The sequence below is a fragment of the Heptranchias perlo genome, chromosome 11 (assembly GCF_035084215.1).
Source record: "Heptranchias perlo isolate sHepPer1 chromosome 11, sHepPer1.hap1, whole genome shotgun sequence".
NCBI lineage: Eukaryota > Metazoa > Chordata > Chondrichthyes > Hexanchiformes > Hexanchidae > Heptranchias > Heptranchias perlo.
In genome coordinates this window covers 12,641,956-12,666,657 of record NC_090335.1, presented here as the reverse complement: position 1 = coordinate 12,666,657, position 24,702 = coordinate 12,641,956, and the positions used below count along the sequence as shown (strand labels likewise).

General features: G+C 39.1%; 1 protein-coding gene across 9 annotated transcripts in view; it reads left to right on the top strand.

Moving 5' to 3' along the window:
* Window positions 1-24,702, top strand: part of zc3h13 (zinc finger CCCH-type containing 13) — a 127,257-nt gene that overhangs the window by 12,205 nt on the left and 90,350 nt on the right. For 6 of the 9 annotated variants that reach the window (XM_067992552.1, XM_067992546.1, XM_067992550.1 and 3 more), the window contains exons 2-7: window positions 3,851-3,983; window positions 9,985-10,094; window positions 16,927-17,038; window positions 17,690-17,804; window positions 21,054-21,193; window positions 22,284-22,435. In XM_067992552.1, the coding sequence (XP_067848653.1) occupies window positions 3,867-3,983; window positions 9,985-10,094; window positions 16,927-17,038; window positions 17,690-17,804; window positions 21,054-21,193; window positions 22,284-22,435 (746 nt within the window). In that variant the 5' untranslated portion in view covers window positions 3,851-3,866. Of the gene's footprint in view, window positions 1-3,850; window positions 3,984-8,407; window positions 8,544-9,984; window positions 10,095-16,926; window positions 17,039-17,689; window positions 17,805-21,053; window positions 21,194-22,283; window positions 22,436-24,702 lie in introns of those variants that run through there. The other 3 variants (XM_067992547.1, XM_067992548.1, XM_067992553.1) reach the window with 3 other exon arrangements.

Here is a 24,702-nt window from a genome sequence, read left to right as displayed (position 1 = left end):
GGTTAAATGTGAAAGTCCAGAAGCTGGAGTCCGAGATGCACTGCTCTGTTGTTAGCTTCCCGAAAACGGCATCTCACTGTCTGACTCACCATTGAAATGCATTGAACGGCGTGAAGATCCTGTATTTGCATGGTAGATATGAACTAAACTTGCTACAGAAAGTTAAGGTTTGTACTTTTCAGTTTAAGTACCCTTTTTAACGCAACCTCTGGCACTGAAAATTAACTTTTACAAATGTGGAGCCTCATTATTTCAGCTTCTAATTGTTGGGGATTTAAAAAAAAATTTAAATGCATTTTTTTTTACTTTTTCTTCTCCTAGCTCTCTCTCTCTCTCAATCCAATCTTTCTTTCCCTCTCTTTATTTTCTTTCTGTACCTGATTTGACATTGAATTCACCATTCTAACTTAAAAGTCCTCTGTGCTGTTCATTAACGATCCTTCAGTCTGATTGGTTAAGGAGATACACAGTTGCTTGCCCTGTTCACACAGCTCCAAGGCGCCCTAGAGGGCACCGTGCTATTTATATCTCTAACTTACAGCAACTTCCAGTGCAAAAGCTCATAGACTTGCCCTTGCCCATATCCTTTCTAACGAATGGCGGGTGGCGTTTGTTTGATGGCTATAGTAAATTCTGGCCCATTATCTCAAATTGTTCCTACGACTATTGCCAAATCTTTAACTACCAGTGCTTTGCCCTGGTCTGCTTTAGCTCAAAATGTCTAGTCTAGACACAACTTAAATTTTGCTGGCCAAAATCAGCAGTTGTACTGATGGGCATTTTTCACAGTTCGTGAATGTAGTATTACAATTTCATGCTCCCATTAGAACACCACTGAGTGAGAATGTTTAAGTGTGTTGTGATATTGTCAACTGTGGGCAGAATTGATTAGTGACAGCTGCAGTATTATCACCATGATTTCAGTAAAGCATCATGGAGGATGTTTGAAATTTACATACTATGTTCCCATGAACTTTGAAACCCCCTCCTCCCCCCAGCAGGATTGTATGTGGATTGGCCATCTTGAGCCAGGGTGAAGTATTAGTACTTGCAGGTCTGTCACTTGCATTGCAAGTAATTTTGGTGGTGAAATTAGAGTATCATGCAGGAGGCATGGCTTATATGTGATTTTGTTTCCTTTCTTCACACACCTCCCCCACACCAAATAAGCCTAGTGACAGCCCTACTCACACTGAACATCACTTCACAAATCTTATTTAATATATCTTTCCCACAAAACTTTAATGTTGAATGTTCATTTTCACCAGCACTTGTAAGACGTTTCTCATCCTCGTTCATCTCAGTACATGTTTCTACAACAGAACTCCATTTATCATAAACAGTACTATAGCTACAATGGTCACTATGCCATTATCTTGCATATATGCACACATCCCCTCACCCTGCTGTCACTAAGCATTCTTTTTGCATATAATGTGACCTTGAGAGACATGTAGATTGTATGATCTCATCATGTGACATGATGGGGCAAAATAATTTATTGATCTGAGGAAATTACTGGAATCTGTCATCAGGGACAGAGTGACTGAGCACTTGGACAAGATCAAGCTGATCAAATAGAGCCAGCATGGATTTATGAAGGGTAGGTCATGTCTGACTAATGTAGTTGAATTTTTTGAGGTCACTAGCATGTGGATAGGGGAGTGATTATGAATGTTGCCTGTATGGACTTCCAGAATATATTTGATAAGGTTCCATGCAAGAGATTATTAGCAGGAATAAAAACGCATGGCATTGGAGATAACCTTGAGCAATGGGTTGGTAATTTCTTGGGAGGTAGGTGACAGAGAGTATGGATGAAAGGTTTGTTCTCTGATTGGTGGGATGTGACAAGTACTGGACCTGTACTGGGGCCTCAGCTTTTCACCATATATATTAATGACTTCCATAAAGGAATGGAGAGTTATATATTCAAATTTGCAGTTAACACTAAGTTAGGACACATAGTAAATTGTGTTGATTGGAGCAGGAATTTACAAAGGGACACAAACAGACTAAGTGAGTGTGCAAAATGGTGGCAAATGGAGTTTTTTTTTATTCGTTCACGGGATATGGGCGTCGCTGGCAAGGCCGGCATTTATTGCCCATCCCTAATTGCCCTCGAGAAGGTGGTGGTGAGCCGCCTTCTTGAACCGCTGCAGTCCGTGTGGTGACGGTTCTCCCACAGTGCTGTTAGGAAGGGAGTTCCAGGATTTTGACCCAGCGACAATGAAGGAACGGCGATATATTTCCAAGTCCAACGTGAGGAAGTGTGAGGTCATCCACTTTGGATCTGAGAGATCAATCGGAATATTTTCTTAAGGGTGAGAGACTAGGAGCTGTGGAAGAGCTATGGGATTTAGGTGTCTGTATACACATCACTAAAAGCTAGTGCACAGGTACAAAAAGTAATCAAAAAGGCTAATGGAATGTTGGCTTTTATCTCAAGGGGGCTGGAATACAAAAGTGAGGAAGTGATGCAGTTGTACAGAGCCTTGGTCAGGCCTATCTGGAGTTCTATGTTCAGTTTTGGGCATCGCACCTCAGGAAAGATATATTGACCTTGGAGTGGATACAGCACAGGTTCACCAGAATGATACTGAGGCTTAAAGGGTTAAATCAGGAAGACAGATTGCATAAACTTGGTTGGTATTCCCTTGAGTTTAGAAGATGGAGGGGTGATCTAATTAAAACCTTTAAAATGACAAAGGGATTCGATAGGGTAGATACAGAGAAGCTATTTCCTCTAGTGAGGTAAGCCAGAATAAGGGGGCATAATCTTAAAATTAGAGCTAGGCCAGTTAGGAGTGGAAGCATTTTTTCCACACAAAGGGTAGTGAAAATCTGGAACACGCTCCCTAAAAGGCTGTGGTAAGGGTATTAAGGGATATGGCGAAACGGCAAATATGTAGAGTTGAGGTACAGATCATCCGTGGTCTAATAGAGTGGCTGAATAAGCTCGAGGGGTTGAATGGCCTACTCCTGTTCCTATATTGACTTTCCTATATATGCTGTATTCACATCTATGGGTCAGTTATTTGCTTCCCCCTCTCGTGTTAATTCTATATTGCACAGCTTACTGACGGGTATCTTCCACATAGACAAGACGAGCGATATTGCAAGATTTTGCTGCCAGCGCAGAGCCTTGCTAGACACGAGCATGGGTTGGAGATATAATTATGACACAATAGCCCCATTCTCTGACCTGCACTCGCCACTAATCAAGCTCTACTCTGGTAGCGGAGCGTTGCAAAACTATCCCTAAGATACTTTATAGTTGCGTTTTAAAATGTTCTTACAAATATAACCGAGGAAATCTTCCCCACAATGACCACGAAAGGCCTTGTAAGGTTGGGCAAATTTAGCACTGACATCAGGAAGTTCTTCACAAAGAGTGATTAACATATGGAATGAACTTCTTGGTAGCTGGTTACAGTGATGGGGGACTGTAGGCTTCCCTGAATGGATGAGCTAAGATGGACTGAACTTATCCATATTTATCTTGTGTTTTTGTGACCTTTTGAAAAGTATGGCTGTGAATTCATAAAGAAACAGACCACTGAATAAACATATCCAGCAATTTTATTTCCAGATAATCCCAACAAATGTAATGAACCAAACCCCAAGACTGCATCTGTTTTAAACATAGGAAGCCTATTTTTACAAACCTGGTGTTTTAATTTGCAAATTCATGTTCCCAAGGAAACAATCTTTTGTTGTGTAATCTACTTATTTCAGAGCTATATTTAGCGTTTTAGTTTTCCATTTATCACGGTTAAAGCTAAAAGTGCAAATGAAGAAGCTAGATGTTGTCCTGTACACTTTCATATGGTTGTCTTTTTATTTTTAGCTTCCAATGAATCAGAATGTCAAAAGTGAGGCGGAAGGTTACTGTTGAAAATTCAAAGACCATTTCTGAGAGCACGTCTCGTAGACCCAGTGTGTTTGAAAGGCTTGGGCCTAGCACAGGGTCAAGTGCTGAGGTCAGTATTTTATAATGGGGACAGCTTCTACTTTCCAGTATTTCTACTAAATATATTCTTAAAAGGATACTCTAGACAAACAGAAACAAATACCGTAATATAACAAATGGTATGATTGCATTTAATTACTGCAGTGCTGTTAATCTAATACCTATCAATTCCATTTATATTTTCAGACCCATATTCTGAAAATGACTTGATTTTTTTTTGGTCCATTTTGACATTTATTTCTCCACTTTCCCTGTATGCTATTCTCAAGCTGAGGGGTGGGCATGCTCTAACCCACTTTCTCATGCCCTGTAATACATGTCCCACTGTGTCAAGCACAACTATTTTTATTTAAATGCTAACCACTGTGACACTTCTATATATAACCTCCAATATTCCAGAACAATGGCTCCTTTACATCACATTCTTAATATCTTGTGTTTTTCCTTTTTGTCCTGAAACAATACAAAACAAATACCTGTAGCCAGAGGACTGCTGAACTATATATGCAAATGATCATTGATCAGAGAAATTTCTGATCAAAGAGAATGGAGTCTTTTTTAAGGTGGGGTGCTGAGAGGTAGGGTAGGAAGGGTTCAGTCCTTTGCTAAAATCAAATCAAGTTAAAAGTTTGTGGAGGAGGTTGGGTGAGTTTTAGTGTGTGATAAATACCTCCTAAACCTTCAGAGGTAACATATGGATAGCAGAGTAATTTACACGATGCCAAAATATTAATAGAGTCTGTAAATAGACCCGGTGGGATCTCCTCAAATATTTGGATATTTCATATGATGTGTTGTCAGATACTAAAGTTGATTGTAATTTAAACAGCAGCAAGTTTTAATTAGCATATTTTTAGAATATTTATTATTTTAATTGTGAAATACATCTGTCTTTTTTAGTTTTTTCCTATTTGCTGTGACAGGTATCTGCAGCTAGTTAGTTTGGTGTGTATTATCTTGATCATTTGCAGGTATAGTACAGGAATTTACAGGGTTTTTTTACTCCTGTACTTCAATGGACTAGAATCCTACAGCCTTCCATAAGAGAGTCATTGTTCTGAAAAGGTATTTATGACAGTATCCTGGGCAACTTAAAGAGTAGAAAAAAATTGCAACAACTTCACTGTTCAGGGGGCATGTTTGAAAATATAAATGTGCTTAGCAACAGTGACTTGAGTAGTGATCTGGGAACTGGGTGGTGCAATGTATGGGAACTCTATTCTTTTACCTTTGAGACATGACTGAATCCCACCTAACTCCGGTCTCTACTGACTATTTGGGTTTTAAGTGAAATGCACATGGATAGCCTCAATCCAGTTCATAGCACAAAGCTGTCCATAATTTGGCACTGAATTGGCAGCCTTGTTCAGAGAAAATACAAGAATGGTTGGTGAAGGAAATACACGTATTCCACTGATGTAGTAGAGGATGATTTTCTGAGGATAGGATTAAGGCACATTTTTCGGGCAGACCAGAGGTTCATGTGGGGATGTACCAGATCTGGAAGTACTTGATGACATTAAGTGCCAAAATTGGGAAACGGTTCCAGTTCCTGATAGAATTCACTAAAAAATATTAAATTAAACCTAATGTGTTTCTGGTTCCCTGGAGTACAACTTTTAAGGTACAATGGAGAGATGTATTCATGAACACTTTTTGTGTAAAATGGTTTTGAATACAGTGTGTATTTTCACATTGCACTTTGTTTAGACGTGTAGTTGTGGTATCCAGAAACGAAGCACAGAATTTGTACGGCGGCATCAGGTGTTAGACTGCTGGGGTGTGCTGTACACTTCTCATTTTTTGTCATCTGTTGACAATTTTCTTTTAAAAAAAAATCATAATATAGAAAATATTGAACAGCAATTCCCACTGCACGATATACTCAACAGGCCTTATTCGATGATCAATATAACATTTGTCGTTTCTCCCTTTTTACTTACGTTGTTTCAGAAAAATGTCTCCCTCCAAAAAATGAAACAAAAGAGAGTTAATTTGGTGAGAGGTGGGGATACTCCACTGACACTACAGTTGGGAGGGAGGAAGGTTTGGATGCTGAAGCAGCATGAAGTGTCTGAAAAATTTAAAATGTAAATATTGTAAAAATTCAGCATAAAGTCATACTTGCATTTCACGGTTACTCTTGTATGTTCCTATGCATTACATCGGTTTATAAAATACTGCTTCTGTTTAAGTTTGGAAAAGGCATGTAATGCAACTCCCACATCATATTTTAAAGCTCCTGAGGTTCACTTCTTTGTCAGTACAATATGACTTAAGTGAGGAATCACCTGTATCATCACCCATTTCATTTCAAAGATTATTTTTTGGTCCTGTGTTTGACACTCATCGTAAGATATTGTATTGCACGTTTTCCCCAGAAGGTATTTAGCCATAATTTTATAATATGAGGTTAAAAATGTTCTTGAAAAATTTATAATTTTTTTTAATAGCATTGCTGAATAAATGTATTGGTGTACATTAATTGTACAATAATGTCAGAATGATTTGAGACACAACAAGGCTAATTTAAAAACCTTGGACTGTCAGTCATGTGTTAATTCACTTCAGACACATTACTCATAAAACATCTCTCATCAGTCATTGTCATTGATCGTGAGAGTAACTTGAGTTTGAGTGTCGGCTGCCAGTCACATTTGGGATATTTTCAGCCAGGCTGCTAAGTGGAGTAATCTATTTGAGCAAGGTGAGGTCATAATCTTGTCATAAGGTGAGGTAGCAGCATCTGTTGATTCTACCACTTTGCCCTGTCTGCAGCCATCATTGTAGGTTTCTCTAACTGACTTCCACTATTGGTGAACATATTGGATTTTGTAATTAGATGACCGTTGACCTCTCAACTTGCTATGCACCAGTTAGGATAAACACTGTTGGCTGGAATGCTTGTTCACTGTACCAAATTTTTTCACTTAAAAAGAAAATTTTTCTAATTGTCCAGTTGATAACCACTTGTGTAACATTTCATTAAATAAAAGGAAATAGAAACATAGAAAATAGGAGCAAGAGTAGGCCATTCGGCCCTTAGGACCTGCTCCGCCATTCAAAATGATCATGGCTGATTGTCGAACTCAGTACCCTGTTCCCGCTTTTTCCCCATATCCCTTGATCCCTTCAGCATTAAGAAATATATCTATCTCCTTCTTGAATACATGTAATGACTTGGCCTCCACTGCCTTCTGTGGTAGAGAATTCCACAGGTTCACCACCCTCTGAGTGAAGAAATTTCTCCTCATCTCGGTTCTAAATGGCATACTCTGTATCCTAAGACTGTGACCCCTGGTTCTGGACTCCCCAGCCATCGGGAACATCCTCCCTGCATCTAGTCTGTCTAGTCCTGTTAGAATTTTATATGTTTCGATGAGATCACCTCTCATTCTTCTAAACTCTAGTGAATATAGGCCTAGTTGACCCAATCTCTCCTCATACAACAGTCCTGCCATCCCAGGAATCAGTCTGGTAAACCTTCGTTGCACTCCCTCCATGGCAAGGACATTCCTTCCTCAGATAAGGAGACCAAAACTGCACACAATACTCCCGATGTGGTCTCACCAAGACCCTGTATAACTGCAGTAAGACATCCCTGCTCCTGTACTCACATCCTCTTGCAATGAAGGCCAACATACCATTTGCCTTCCTAACTGCTTGCTGCACCTGAATGCTCGCTTTCAGCGACTGGTGTACAAGGACACCCAGGTCTCGTTGCACCTCCCCTTTTCCAATCATCATTCAGATAATAATCTGCCATATATCCGTGAATCATTTATTCACTATCATTGGGAACCGAAATAGACACAGTATCTACTTCATAGAAATATGGTGTGTCTCTCTCTCTCTCTCTCTCTCATATGTGCTAAGCAATAACCTCAGAAAAAAACTCTAGACAAATTCAGAACATCAGGCTACAATGTTTCATCAGTGTTATAAAGTGAGCACAAATCATACTTCTAAACATTTGTGGAGCGAACAGCCGAGTTTACCTTTTATGAGCAGACTCTTCTGAACAAATATATACTTATCTGCTCTCTCCACAGATGCTGACTGACCTGCTGAGTGTTCCCAGCATTTTCTGTTTTTTTTTCAGATTTCCAGTAACTGCAGTATTTTACTTTTTACTCACATTTTTAAAAAATCTGTGCATCACATGATGTTCAACAGCAGAAACATCCAAATTACGGTATTGTGATACGTGAAAGATGCACTTTCAGAAACTCTAATCCATCATGGTGTACATTTTTTTTATTGTAGTTACTAAGGATTTTTTAATCAGGTTTGAGACCCATAATGTACTTGGTTCATAGCTAGATTAAATAGTCAGGATTGAAATAATGTACCTTTTTAATTATATTAACAAAATGACTTGATTTCTGTGGCTTGCTTCAGTGGTTTGAAGTGTTGTAATTCTTACCTGCACAGATGAAAAAGAGGAGCTGAGTTTGGAAACGGACCTTACTTCTTAGTTTCCAAACGTGACAGAAGTCATGAAAATTAATTTTCCTGGATGATGCAGCACTCCGAATCAAATTCATTTTATGTTCAAAACAAAGAAAAGGTGCGGGTTGCTTTAATTAAATTAAGGAGATGTAAGGGTTGATGGACTATATACCTATAAAACAAAGTTTTTTAATCTTAAGTTGTTGAATTTAAAACATGCCCAAGAAGCCCTAAAAAACCTGCAGTACCAGGATATATATAAAATAGGGAAATTTGCCCTCTATGAGTTTAGCGACGTAACTTAGTGTCGAAATGCATAGTAATTCAAACGTAAGAAGCTGCTAATCAGAATATTATAACCCTTAGACTATCAGCAGGTCCTGAGAAATTCCAGTCTCCATGGGTTGGCTATTTTGTTAAAGTTTTAGGTTTTTAGCTTGCACAGGATGACACTGAAATAAACACTAATATTATGTTAATAATTTGCTCACATCAGGAGTAGCTTTTTTATTGCTCTATTAGCTCTACGCTACTTAAACAAATACTTAAACAATTTTTAAAATACAGCTTTCAGCAAGATTTGGCAGCTACCAGGAAAAATAAACCTTGACCCAGGAGCAAGAGGGAGGCACATGTTTGTCTAGTTTTCAAAATCCCAGGTGAACTGTATCTACTTTCTAACATTAGTAACTTTGCTCAACTGGACCAAAAGAAAAATTGGGTGCCTTATAACTTGTTTCAGTCCTTTTGTAGTAGCCAGTTTCACACCAGGCTTGTCCAGAACTGGTAATTAACAATAATCAAACCTCTGATACTCAGAAAGGACATAATTAATTGTGTTCCAAAGTGGCTGCAGACAACTTCTAAAAATGTGTTTAATTTACTTTAAAGTTTATAATTCATGAGATAGCAATTTCAACTTTATTTTCATTGTATGATAGAACTTTGCTTGGTTAGTGAAAATTGGCAGTTTTTGATTGCTTTGGATTAGAATGAGAATACTGTGAATTCTGTTAAAACTGGGAAACCATTTTGGAAAATTGAAAAATGGGATTGGGGAGATTGATAAAATTGATGTGTGCTGTACTGACTTTCTATAATCGATGCCTTTAGAATTTTGCTTCATAATTTTCTAAATCTCGTCACAACGTGCATTATCATTTAGCACCAGTGTTAGAAATGTATTTATAAAGTTATATGCAGTAGCTTGGTCCAGAAATGTTATTGCATATCTTGGATTTGGCTTTCTGCAAATGTTTTCATGTGAGTTATGTACTCCATTGAATGTATTCAGCTCTTTGTGAATGTTATGTTCTACCAAAAGGCCAAGTAACCCATTTTGTAAACATTTGACCAAAATATTAGCCTTGAGCACTGAAGGGGCTAAATGTTTGAATATCAGTTTTCTGTGAACAAAAATGTCTCACCATCTCCTTCCAGTGACAGGTTTTATGTAAAAATTATAAAAAGGACAATCCATGTTTATTATTGAGCAAATATATTTTTAAAAGCTGTTCTCAACAATTGTATAATTACAAATTCCCTGTATTTTTATCTAGACACAATGCCGTAATTGGATGAAAACAGGCCACTGTCCATATGGGAACACTTGTAGGTTTACGCATGGATCCTCCCCCAGAGGTAAAGGATATAGTGCCACATACAGAAGGTAAAACATAACTGATTTTAAAACTTAAAAGAAAATGATTTTAATAATCCTTTTGTAGAACAATGTTGCACGATTTCTTTAAGATCATCCACTATAAGTAAAATATATATGATACTTAAACCCTGTTATAAAACAACATATGCTCCAAATCACACTGAGCAACGCTACAGGGGTGATACGCTGTATTTAATTAAAAAAGATACTTATAGTGGTTGTTTTGTCTGTCATGCATCCATCTAATTTGGCTCAAATTTCATATTCACAGAGCAACAACAAATCAGGTAGACATCATACCAAGCAGCAATCAAAACCCATCAATCATGAAGTTTAAAAAAACAATTGAAAATGGGGTGATCAGCAGCAACCACCAAAAAAGGAAGGGGTGAACCAATTAGATGCTTAAAATATTTTTGACATTTTGTTTTGGACTCCATCCTCAGCCAGCCAACCCCCCACAGGTCAAAAATACAACTTGTAACATAACATGTAAAAATATAAATAATTTGTAAAAAAAAAATCAATTTGCTCGTAAAATTGCCCACTATTGTTAGAAATACATCTATTGAAGTTCTACCCTCAGAGCGTGGGACTTGAGAGTTCTGGTAATCTACAAATACTGATTAGATTGTGTGACCATGATCAATGCGTGGCAACATGACTGAAAGTACCAAAGTCACAGATTGTGAAGCTGCTACTTAAGCCAAATTGCTCTCGACAAACTGGACCTTATGAAATATTACATTTACTCACATCTAAGAAGACCTTCCTACTTGCCAGCCATCATTCAATGCAGCAAACTGGGTCAGGTGTTGCCATCTTTGCATGTTGGCAGGGAATAAATAGGAGACCTGGAATCTGAGAGAGGGAGCAGGAAACCAAGAGCCTGAGTGAGGTATGGGGCAGGAGAGTGGGACTGGGTCAGGTGGGTGTGCTCCTAGAGCTAGAGGGTATCATCTACCCCAGTGAGTTGAGTACAGACTGTCACCAAATTTTCAATCCCCAAACAGTGCCTTGAATTTCTAGTCTTCTACATGAATATATACAGTAACCATTTACAGACATATACAACAACGACAACAACTTGCATTTATATAACGTCTTTAACATAGTAAAACATCCCAAGGCACTTCACTTAATCAGACAAGAATCTACCCCGAGCCAAAGAAGGAGACATTAGGACAGGTGACCAAAAGCTTGGTCAAAGAGGTAGATTTTAAGGCGGGACTTAAAGGAGGAGAGAGAGGCGGGGAGGTTTAGGGACAGAATTTCAGAGCGTAGGGCCTCAACAGCTGATGGAACAGCTACCAATGGTGAGCAGAGGAAGTGGGGGATGGACAAGAGGCCAGAATTGGAGGAACGCTGTGTGTTTTACTCATGTTAAAAGCGATGACATCAGGTTTTAGTTCCTTTTGTTAAGAGCTCAGGTGTTTGTGTTACAGCAACGTTCAGGGATGTATCCTTCAAGGATTTTTATCTCCCACAGAGTACTAGACAAACTTCCAGCTACATCAATTACTGCTGCATCAACTAACACCTTTTAAAAGACTTGGGTGAATATGTTTAGGTACACAAAGATAAGTAGACATGGAGATAATGGATTGCTTTGTAAAATACAGTTGTTGCTGGGCTACGGAGGGTATGGAAATGTCATACTAAGAAAGGCAACTAGTCAAGGAGGGATAATGTAAGGTAGATATTCTGGAGCTAGTTACCCTTGGAGCCTGGGAGAAACATTCTCAAACCTTTCCTCAGGAAATTAGAAGGGTGGGTAGAATCTAAGATAAGAGTGGATTGTGCATAACATGGATGGAGCTGATGTGATGAGTCGAACAGGCTTTCTTTGTTCCGTGCTATCATAACTGATTCAGTTCCACCTGAACTATATAAGAAAGAAAGAGCTTGCATTTGATAGCGTGCCTTTCATGTCTTCAGGACGTCTCAAAGTGGTTTACAATCAATTAAGTACTTTTGAAATGTAGTCACTATTATAATGTAGGGAAACGTGGCAGGCAATTTGCGCACAAGGCCCCACATACAGCAATGAGATAAATGATGAGATAGTCAGTTTTAATGATGTTGGTTGAGGGATTAATATTGGTCAGGACATTTGGAGAACTCCCTTGCTTTTCTCTGAATAGTGCCATGGGAACTTTTACATCTACCTGAGGGGGGACCTCATCCAAAAATGGAACCTCCGACAGTTCAGCACTCCCTCTACTGTACTAAAGTGTCACCCTGGATTATGTGCTGAAGTCCTGGAGTGGGGGCTTGAAACCACAACATTCTGACTCAAGCAAGAGTGCTACTACTGAGCTAAGGCTAACACAGTAGTGTCTTTTAACTGAGCCAATAAATCATGTCATCTTTGATGATGAGCTGTTTGATCAGCAGCCAATGGAAGTAGATCATCAGCTGCTCCTAAAAAGACCTGACTAATGACTGATTAGAGATAACATCTCACTGGGTAACAAGCTAATTTAGTAAAGTTAACATTTTAAAATTTAGGCTAATAGCTCAGTTAGAGATCCTTGTCAGAACATTAAACTGCCTTGTGTTTTCAGATGGTATCAGAGGTGCTGTTTATTTAAGCACAATCTGTTGTTTTATATTTCCAGCACGTACAGTTTTTTTTTTCGTTTTGCCTTTTTACATTCCATAATGCTCTGCTCAAGTCTCTGATTTTGTTATAAGAGGAACTACAAAGCAATTTATTTAATGTATTTACTCTGTTCCTAGAATGCTTATTAGGTTTGAGATCAGTTGATTTTAAAACTCACTGGGGCTTTGAGATTAGGATTTTAAAGTCCTGGTTAATCCAAGGTTTTAGCTGTGTTCAATAAATTTTCCACAGTGAACAAACTTGTCCAAAGATCCCACATAATGTGGGAAGAAAGTTCATAGTGACATATATCCCTACATGGGCACTTGCAGCATTTTTTTCTATTGAGCCTTGTTTCTTGCCGCTATGCTTTTAGGCTTGGAAGGGGCAATAGCAATATGGCTGGACATCCACCATGGGGTAGTGATAACTGAGAACTATATAGAGTGGGTTGATGTTAGAATTAAGTGAAAAATCCCAGTTCCTTCTGTTGGACAGTTAATTATTAGGTTTGATACTGGAAAGTAGTTAAAAATGCCTGCCAGTGCTGCAATGGAAGTGCTTCTTGCTTTATTGTGAGTATTTTTAATATAATTAGGGATAGACAATTTATTCCTGCTTGTAACCATTGGACTAAATCCTCGTGTTGCTTTTATTGGGGGTGGGGGGGAGGGGAGGAAAGGGTAGACCCATCAACTGCCTCATAGCTGTCATTTTCCAAATCGAGTAACCCACCTTCCAACCCTTTTTGTTCTGTCTGCTTTTTCTCTTCTTGGATAAAGTTCAGAATATGAGATTATTTTCAGACCAGGTCTTGCTTATTATAAAATCAATCTCATTTGTCCTGGAAGTAGGTTCTGACTCATAAATTCTGCGCACCACAGACTTTGCAACGATGTTGAGAATGGAGGGAAGATGCAACTTGTTTCTGTTAACTCTTCTCTAAATTGAACAAATTTAGATGTACAGTCTCCACCGCTTATAGCGTGCGCCATCGTGTGAATGTGATTTGCCCACTAAACACAGTATAACATGGTAGCGTTAATAAAATTAAAAATCATTTTAATTCTAGTTAGTTGGCCTTGAGTGGCTGCTGAGCAGAATTTGTTTTACAGTTTTGAAAACTGCCAGAGAGGACAGTTAAAATATCAGTACTGTTTTCAACACTAGGTTAGCTTCCTCAGTCTTTACTATCTCTCTTGAGTTTCTTTGCTACTTGAGAAAGCTCGGTGAACACGACAAAGGTTGAATAGAATAGGAGACAACATGAGAAAAATCTGTTCCAGGATACTGCATTTTAAACTTAGAAGAAATAGAAGCCTAAGGGAAGTGAAGTCTGCATCAATAAGGCTCTTTTATTACATTCAGTGCACCTTACCACGGTGTTATTTACTTATGTTTGTTTTTGCATTCGGTGCACCTTAACGAAGTGCGAACTGGTGACTAACCACAGCTGTTCCTGCCCAAAATAAACGGAGCACTTAAAACGCCATAACCGGCAACTTTGAAATTGACACTGATGCAAATGGATAATGGTTATCACTTTTTGGCCGAAATGGCCTGTTTTAGATGTGGACATTTTAAGTGATGGGGACTGTAATAGGTTTAATAGCTCATTAAAACAAGCAGCTTTTATCACATGGTGCTGAATCTAACCAAGCTGAAATTCATGGCAAGTGTCCATATTCTTTTCTCCTTTGCCCAATGATGTACTGGTTTTAGGGTGCTGCTTTGAACAACATCCATGTGTTAGTAACTGGAATGGAATCTCCCTTTGCCCCTCTGCCCCATTAAAACAGTGAGAATGAAGAAAACTAGTACCAATGATTGGATTATATGGATGCACCAGATTTTGAGAAATGGAAGTACTGAAAGTGGATGGCAAGGGAAATGGGATGGCGAGTCACTCAGGACATTCTTATACATCTAGCCAAATTGGAAGAGGCATATTAAAATATCGCATGTTCATCCTCTTGAGTGGGAATAGGCTGTTCTGTTAGTGGCCTAAAAGGGGGATTTAAAAAAAAAATAAAGTACAGAGAATAACATGAAAAATGGAACTAAATGGGCAAGTAAGACAATGCAAATAGACAACGTTCTACTTGATGGATGTGATCCAACTTCTGAATCATAAAGTTGTGAGTGAATTGTATAGATCATCGTCACCAATCAAGTATGCTTGCCCTTTGTGATTTGTATTTATACCACATACATCTTTTCCACCCTATTTTGCCCATCCCCTCAGTATCTTCCACTGGAGAAGTCGCTAGCCTGTCCAACCCAGCAATTTCATTGAATGCACATCTAAGATCAGAACCCACCGTTTGGAAATTGTGGGCCTGAACCAATGAAATAGTCATTCGTCTCCTCGTTCTGGCTGCATGGTTGGTCTACAGAACATCAATAACTATGTTCCAAAACAATGCATTGTATGGGAAGCACTTTGGGACATTTCTGAGAGATGTGATGAGACATTATATAAATGCTGATTCTTCTCTTTGTAGCACCAACTCTCTGTTTCCATGCTCATTTTTTATAGAAAGAAATGTCAGGATTAACTTAATTTTTAAAAAAATACATTACGATGTACTTTATGATGTCACGATGAAGTTGCTGTGACTTCAGAATAGTTATTATGATCTCATAAAGTTATCTTTTCCTTGTGGAGAGTGAAATTTATGATTAAGCCCTTGAACGCAGAGCCTGTCCCACATGTGAAAGGAACTTAATTCTTTCCCATCCGTGAGGGCGACTGAATACCTCACCAGTGCCACAGATCCAAATGAGTTGTAGGCTTGCAATTTTGACTTCATTTTTCATAATTACTATTAATTCAATGTATATGTGATAGGTACGATATAAATATTTTAAAATTTGTAAATATATAGCTTTTAAAAAATATTAGGGCTATGACGTCTGTTGTGTGTGCAGCAGTTTAACTTTCATGCATTGAAATGTAAAATGGTCAGCTGTGAGAATAGTTCCAAATTACAGATCCACGGTCTCCCTGCCATTAAAGTCTGCTAGGCCACACTCAGGATATTATTTAGATGAAGACTATACAATCTGGATTAGCACAAATAGAAACCCACAGCTTGGAATATCTCACCTAGTTAATTGATTGTTGTAAACAATTTTACAACACCAAGTTATAGTCCAGCAATTTTATTTTAAATTCACAAGCTTTCGGAGGCTACCTCCTTCCTCAGGTGAACGATGTGATTGTTTTTCACATCGTTCACCTGAGGAAGGAGGTAGCCTCCGAAAGCTTGTGAATTTAAAATAAAATTGCTGGACTATAACTTGGTGTTGTAAAATTGTTTACAATTGTCAACCCCAGTCCATCACCGGCATCTCCACATCATGCCTAGTTAATTGACAGTGATAAGATGAGATTTCTTTTGGTAGGGAGTTGTTAAGTTTTTTGTACAGAATTTGCCTTTTTTTCCAACTGTGACTGAAGCAAAATTTTGAAGCTTCAAGTTAAAAGCATGGGTGCTATCAATAAATTGCTTAGTTAAATACTCAACATTAATGTCCAGTTTAAAGCAAATAAAATGCTACTAAAGTTGCAGTAGAACTGTTCGTAAAACACTTCATTTGATATCAAGCAACCGCACAAAACAAATGTTGCATACGTGCTGAGAGGCACTAATGGCTACTGTGGCTTTGAAGATCTGTTTATAGATGTATTCATTGTTTCTCAAAAAGCTTTTACACTTCTGCTTTCTATATATCCACACCTTGTCTAACATCAAGAAAAGGATTTTTCTGTATGTTGATAATGGTGGTTTATAATGAAAAGATTTGTATAGAACTGTAAATGTTTTCGAATTTATGGGATTCTTTATTTTTACCTTTAATTTTATGTTGTAATTAAGTTTTGAGGAATGCTGTAGTAATCAGTATTTAATGGTGGCCCAGCAGCTAATTGGGAAGAGTAATGGCTTCGGAACTGTATGCTTGATATTCCAATTGCTAAGTTAAAGTTAAGCCTAGTTTTATCAGTTGTTATCTACATTGTGCCTTGTAAAATGAAATTAAATGGGTGGTAATTGCACGGGCTGTGTTATCCATCTATAAATATATCTTCTGCATGTCACTAATGCAGTGATCGTGTACGCTCCCTCATCTATGTTTTTGACCTAAAGAATAGAAGCAAAAAGCCCTTGGGGGAATTTCTGCTTTGTGTCAACAGAGAAAAGTATGTTACTTTATTTTGTGGGTATACAGATCTCCAGAAAGGCCAACTGGTGATTTACGAGAGAGAATGAAGAACAAAAGGCAAGATGTAGAATCCGAGCCACAGAAGAGAGCCCAGGATGAGTCTTCATCTCCAACCAGGGTGAGAAAGGATCCCATTTCAGAATTTATGAAATTAACTGACAGATGTTCCAGTGAGGTTGACCCTTTTGCCTTGGGTTTAGGGACTAATTTTTATTTTTAAGTTTAAAAAAAAATTTTGAATCAAGTTGTTGAGAGTATTGTAGGTTATCATGAACCAAGGAGTGTCTGGTAGTGGAATGTTTTGGGCTGTTAATCGTAAATATTTTAGTCAATTTTCATTAATAACTACACTGAAAGCTGGTAGTACATAATGATGCTTACTCTCTTCAAAAAGATTTCATGTAGAGTAACTTGGTTTCCTATTTTCAATGCAAACTAGATTTTATTGCATTGGAATCTTGGACTTTGGAATCTATGAAAGCTTATAACAGCTAAAACAATGCCATTTGTTTCTCGGTGCTAATATATTTGAGATAGTTGAATAGTAATTATTGGCCCATAAAGTTATGATGATTGAAATAATACCTGCATACAAAGGGAGGAAATGGTGCACTAGAATGTTGTGCTTTATAAATTTATTACGACCTCTTTGTATCAATTTATATGCAAGAGCTTAAAGTGTGATGAAGTAAACCAAAGGAAATAACGTGCAATAAATGCATTATTTGTTTTTTGTGGTACAATGAAAAAAAATGCTCATTTTATTTAGAGGGATACTTCAAGGAGCAGACACAGAGATAAAGAAGACGCTAATCTGAAAATTACAAAGGAACGCACCCCAGAAAGTGAGGAAGAACCGGCTGAATGGGAAGCAGGCAGGGATGGTAAACTAGATTCTGGTTCTATAATCAAAAAAGACTTGTGCATGAACATAGCATTTCTAAATCTCCTTCAATGTGAGACTAAGATTATGAACCTACCTATATTGGTAGATTTAGCAAATGTAGTAAGACAGTCGAAACAAGGAGACAGTTCAAAATGAACAAAACAGAAAACTAAGTTCCTTTAAGTATTATAATCATTTCTTTCCAAATGTTTGGCACTTGTCTGTTCTCCACCGTAACACTGCATGTGTATGCAGGGTGACACCAAGGGGGGAAGAATAGTCTTTAATGATACAAATGTTTTTTTACTTGGAAATAATTCCTGTTGGGGAAGCCACCTTTTTTTTTATTGTGATTTTATTTCACTAACAGGTGGGTAAAAATTGTGCTGCTAGCCCACATGGCTCCTGTGATGGTTTGGTGCTGCCATCTGTTGGGAAACAAACCAATGGATTTAATTGTCTTAACCTATAACCTTGGACAAGTTTGATGAAGACCAACAGAGTCAGAAGTGAAATAAAGAAGAAAATACATTTCACAAATCATGCAGGAAGAAAGGTGGGGGGACCACTGGGATGAATATAAGAAATTTCAGAAACATATTTAAAAAGATGGTCAGAGGAGCAAAGAGGAATCTGGGAGTGAATCCAGTGCGGTTGCTAAACATAATAATATGAAAGATTTTTCAGATCTGTAACAGCGAGAATAGCTGATAATGCTAAAGGATGCCAACAAGTCCAAAATTGAGGATAAACAAGAATATTTAACAAAGTCAAATGAGTACGTCCTCAAAACACCAGGAAAGGTGCAAGCAACATGCCCTCCATAACTAGTGATAATTCTAGTAGGATTAACAACTTCAATGTAAACAAGGTGGAGGTTCTAGAAGAGCTCAATAGCACAGGCCCCAAAAATTCTTGGGAGGTGATCCTGGTGGTCATGCTGGGATTGCGCCTGCCGGTAACTCCCATCGCTGATCTTGCCAGAGTTTACAGGGTCAGTGGGAGGGAACCTAATTTGCATGGAGCAAGTCGATCTCCGGCACCAGCCCACTTTTGAGTGGGGTGGAGTTTGCCTGGTGAGGAGCGGGTGCAGCTTCCCCACCTCTGACTAGGCATGTTGCAAAATCCCTGAAATGGTGAAGACCCAGGGAAACCTGGACCTTGCCTTTTGTAAATTCTGCTGGTCTCCTGCTGGCGTTATGATGGGAGACCAGTGGAACCTCTATTTTTGGGGCCACGAATCCTAAGGAAAGGATGACATTTTTTCTGGGGCACTGAAAGATGAGGGATGAGACTTTTTGAGGTGTCAACAATTATGAGGGTGCCGATTGAATACTGGGGGCCCCTCTGTATTCCAAACGAGCTAACATGGTATCCATTTCAAAACCGTGACCGGACCAAACCAGGCAACTACAAACCGATCAGTCTTATCAATATCATATAAAATAATGGAATACATTGTCAAAGGTAAACTTGAGAAGCTCCCAAATGATAATTAAATAAAAATAAATAGCAGCCAACTTGCATTCAGAAAGAGAAAGTAGTTTCTGACCAACACCATTGACTTTTTTGATAATTGATATCCCAATTGAACTATAGAAAGGCCTACAGGATGGCGTACCTAAACTTCTGCGAGGTCGTTGCCAATGTTCCATCCAAAAAATCTGCTACTTCAGCTTAAAATAGTGGGGATTCAAAGTAAAACTTGGGAATGGATAAGAAATTGTTTGACTGGTAGTAGTGGTGGGAAGTGAAGTGCAGAGTCGAGGGATTGGTATATGGCACCCTAACTTTCTAATTTAGATTAATGACTTATGTTGCATAGAAAATAAGAGCAAGTGTAGGTTATTCGGCCCTTCGGGCCTGCTCCGCCATTCAAAATGATCATGGCTGATCGTCTAACTCAGTACCCTGTTCCTGCTTTTTCCCCATATCCCTTTATCCCTTTAGCATTAAGAAATCTATCTATCTCCTTCTTGAATACTTCTAATGACTTGGCCTCCACTGCCTTCTGTGGTAGAGAATTCCACAGGTTCACCACCCTCTGAGTGAAGAAATTTCTCCTCGTCTCTGTTCTAAATGGCATACCCCGTATCCTGAGATTGTGACCCCAGCCATCGGGAACATCCTCCCTGCATCTAGTCTGTCTAATCCTGTTAGAATTTTATATGCTTCGATGAGATCACCTCTCATTCTTCTAAACTCTAGTGAATATAGGCCTAGTCGACCCAATCTCTCCTCATACGTCAGTTCTGCCATCCCAGGAATCAGTCTGGTAAACCTTCGTTGCACTCCCTCCATGGCAAGGACATCCTTCCTCAGATAAGGAGACCAAAACTGCACACAATACTCCTGATGTGGTTTCACCAAGACCCTGTATAGCTGCAGTAAGACATCCCTGCTCCTGTACTCAAATCCTCATGCAATGAAGGCCAACATACCATTTGCCTTCCTAACTGCTTGCTGCACCTGAATGCTCGCTTTCAGCAACTGGTGTACAAGGACACCCAGGTCTCGTTGCACCTCCCCTTTTCCCAATCTATCACCATTCAGATAATAATCTGCCTTGCTTTTGTACTTTCTTGTGCTGGCCCCAGCCCCGGCCTGCAATATAAAAACGACAGATGCAGAAGCTTAGTGCAAACTAGTTGCATTTGTAGATGGTACCAAACTTTTTTTTTGGTGTGGGGGGGAGATGTTTGAAGAGACTGTCATTGATCTACAAAATGAGTTATGTAAAATATGTAAGTCGGACAAGGAAAGGCAAATTAATTTTAATACAAAGATGTATGTATAAAATGTGCACAAAAGAAAAGTGTTACAGACCTAGGAATATTCGTACACTTGCCACTTTGTTGTTCTGCAGGGACTTGACGTGCTATCAGTAGAGCAAGTAAAATTATAAGAGCAACCCAGTGGAATACAAGTTGGAAGAAGTCGCACTTAAACTGAGTAAAGGATTATTGTTTAAAAACAATGCAGTTCTCATTTTGAACTGTTAAACATTTATGACTGAGTCTGGGCATTTAACCAGCAGCCAAGGGCACTTTATTTTTTGCAAGTAATTGGAACACACTTATCCTATCACAAATGGGAAACTTTTAAAAACTCTCAGGCTGGGTGAAAATATTTATTTTATGGCTTCATAATTTCAGTACTCCTGGAGGGGGTGAAATTATATTTACCAAGTATGTTCATTTTTCGTGTGTGGATGTTTTTCTTTCATGATAAGGTTATGTGTTTACAGATTCTGATAATGGGGATGTTAACTACGATTATGATCATGAGTTGTCCCTTGAAATGAAACGGCAGAAAATACAACGGGAACTGATGAAACTTGAACAGGAGAATATGGAAAAAAGAGAGGAAATAGTCATCAAGAAGGAGGTTTGTGTGCAAGGAAACTTCTTGCTTGTAATCTTGCAGTGGCAAGATCTAGGCATCGTAGTAGGCCAAAGCATCACTAACAATTGATAGTGTGACATAATCTTTTTCAATATTCAAAACTGAATAACTCTTCTAGGCACAACCTGAATTGAACAAATGTGCTAAACATTAGAAAACTTTGTACAGCAAGTTTAAACTTTTTATTGTTTGTATTTTCATGAATAGTAATGTAATAATGAGGTAGACCATCCATCTTTGAGCAAGATGTGTTAAGGATTAATTGGGACAGAGTGTGCAATCGTGCAGTTAAACTAATGCAACTAGACAGTTTGATACTTATATCTTTTAGGAACTGTATTATTATGTTTTTGGGTCTTTTGTACCCCTTTTTACTCTAGATTTTTTAGGTTCTCGTATCTTAGATCACTTTCCTAGGTGAGTTCCAAATACCTATGTCTTTGAGTGTGTCTTCACTAGCCTTGCAATCTAGCTAAAGACCCACGACAACAAACAGGAAACTGATCTGTAATTATTTTCAACCTATTGGAATTATTCTTATGCCTCCACAGGTTCTCTCACCCTCAATAAGTAACAGAGCATCACATCACACCTCGCTTTAGTTTTAAAGTATTAAGCAAATTTATTAAAAAATGAACAAGCAAAATTGTAACAATCTAAAATGCACATGGATACAGTAGAAATTCTCTCATCTGTCTTCTCGAAAGGGAGAGCAGTGAAAGGTTGTGATCCGTTTGCTAAATTGTTGTTTTATAAATCATGTTTCTTATATATAATATTTTTGTTTAAAAAGGCTGTCATATCTATAACTGAAGTTCCCAACACAAAGTTTATTTATATTTGAAAGTGTGTGTTTGATTGCCTCTGAAGCCTGTTACCAGGGAGACAATAATGACAAACTAACTTTGCCACATTGGTAATGTTGTAGACTGGGGGAGTACAGGTATCTTAAATGCCTATGTGTTGTGCATGATTTAAAGGGACAGTTATCGGACCAGAATAAGACAGAACAGCTTCATTTTGTCATAAGTATTATGTCTCAGACCAGATTAAAAGATTTTGTATTTTATAGATTTCTCCAGAACCGGTGAGAAGTAAGCACTCCCCATCTCCAAGAAAGGCAAGCAAATCTCCTAAGCGTAAAACAAGTCCAAAGTTATCTTCATCTGGTAAGAAGGAGAAAAAGGGATCAAGATTGTCATCTCCTGTAGGAGACCAACAAAGGTTAGTGGAGCTTTTAAAACGTACTTAATTACCAGTACTCCCTAACTACTGCAACGTTATGGTGCCGAGTAACTGTCCATTAACCTGGATCACCATGGGTTCCAAATAGTTGGCCTTCCTCAGATTTTTTTTTGAAAACTGGGCCAACTGAGAACCCTTCCTATATCACATTCACTTAGTTCAAATGCCTGATACTAGACTACCCAGGAAGGTATTCTACGATGAGCTGAAGCTTGGTAAATGCTCTCGTGGTAATCAGTTCAAAAGATACAAGGATTGCTTAAAGGCCAATCTAAAATAACGTTGCATCTCAACTGACACATGGGAGCATGATACTTGTGACAGGAATAAGTGGCAGAATATGATTCAAGATAGCACGAGAAAACTCAAAGCAGGTCGTATCCAGCTAGCCAAAGAAAAGAGAGCCCAAAGGAAATCAAGGAAAGATCAGCCTTCGGGCCAATCTGACATCCAATGTCCTGTGTGTGGGAAAACATCCCACACGATCTGACATCCAGTGTCCTGTGTGGAATGCATTGGATGTCAGATCGTGAGGGATGTTTTCCCCCACGCACGGCATTGGATGTCAGATCGTGAGGGATGTTTTCCCACACACTGGACATTGGATGTCAGATCGTGAGGGATGTTTTCCCCCACGCACGACATTCGATGTCAGATCGTGAGGGATGTTTTCCCACACACTGGACATTGGATGTCAGATCGTGAGGGATGTTTTCCCCCACGCACGGCATTGGATGTCAGATCATGAGGGATGTTTTCCCCCACGCACGGCATTGGATGTCAGATCATGAGGGATGTTTTCCCCCACGCACGGCATTGGATGTCAGATCATGAGGGATGTTTTCCCCCACGCACGGCATTGGATGTCAGATCATGAGGGATGTTTTCCCCCACGCACGGCATTGGATGTCAGATCATGAGGGATGTTTTCCCCCACGCACGGCATTGGATGTCAGATCATGAGGGATGTTTTCCCCCACGCACGGCATTGGATGTCAGATCATGAGGGATGTTTTCCCCCACGCACGGCATTGGATGTCAGATCGTGTGGGATGTTTTCCCACACACTGGACATTGGATGTCAGATCGTGTGGGATGTTTTCTCACACACACGACATTGGATGTCAGATCATGAGGGATGTTTTCCCCCACGCACGGCATTGGATGTCAGATCGTGTGGGATGTTTTCCCACGCACGACATTGAATGTCAGATCGTGTGGGATGTTTTCCCACACACTGGACATTGGATGTCAGATCGTGTGGGATGTTTTCCCACACACACGACATTGGATGTCAGATTGACCCGAGGGCTGATCTTTCCTTGATTTCCTTTGGGTTCTCTTTCCTTTGGTTAGCTGAATACGACTTGCTTTGAGTGTTGTCGTGCCATCGTGAATCATCTTTTGCCACTTTTTGCTGTCACAAGCACCATGCTCCCACGTGTCAGTTGAGATGCCACATTATTTTAGATTGGCCTTTAAGCAATCCTTGTATCTTTTGAACTGATCACCACGAGAGCATTTACCAAGCTTCATCTCATCGTAGAATACCTTGGGTAGTCTGGTATCAGGCATTCGGACTAAGTGACCAGCCTATCTTAACTATGCCTTTACAATCATTGCCTCTGTGCCTGGCATATTTGCTCGTCTGAGAACCTTATTGTCTGGACTCTTGTGCCACCATCGAATTTTCACGATCTTTCTGAGGCAACCTAGGTGGAAATGATTGAATTTTCTAAGTGGTGACTGTAAGTGGTCCAGCTGTCACACACACACACACACACACACACACACACACAGAGTAAGGATGTTCTAGCTGTTACCCTTTTATCCCAAAACCTCTCACGGAGCCTTTTAAAAGCACTACTGGCTTTAAACAATCTGTGGTTCACTTTTATCATCTAGGAGTGCATCATGTGACATGGTACTTCCTAGATAGGTGAAGCTATTCACTTCAAACAGCATGCGCCCTTCAATGGTAATGGGTTTTCCAGGGCAGACTGGTATATAACTTTGGTCGTTCTGCCGTCTTCAGACTGATAGTGTAGCCAGATTTCTTACAAGCATCCGAGAAATGGTCCATGATGACTTGGAGGCGCTCTTCTGTGTAGGCAACAAGGACACGGTCATCAGCAAACAAAAAAAATAAACTTGCTTGGATATCTGGTATGGTGTAGTTGTTGAGGACAACTGCAAATTGTGCCATAGCTATGTTTACAAGCAATCGTGTGGAATCAGTAAATAAT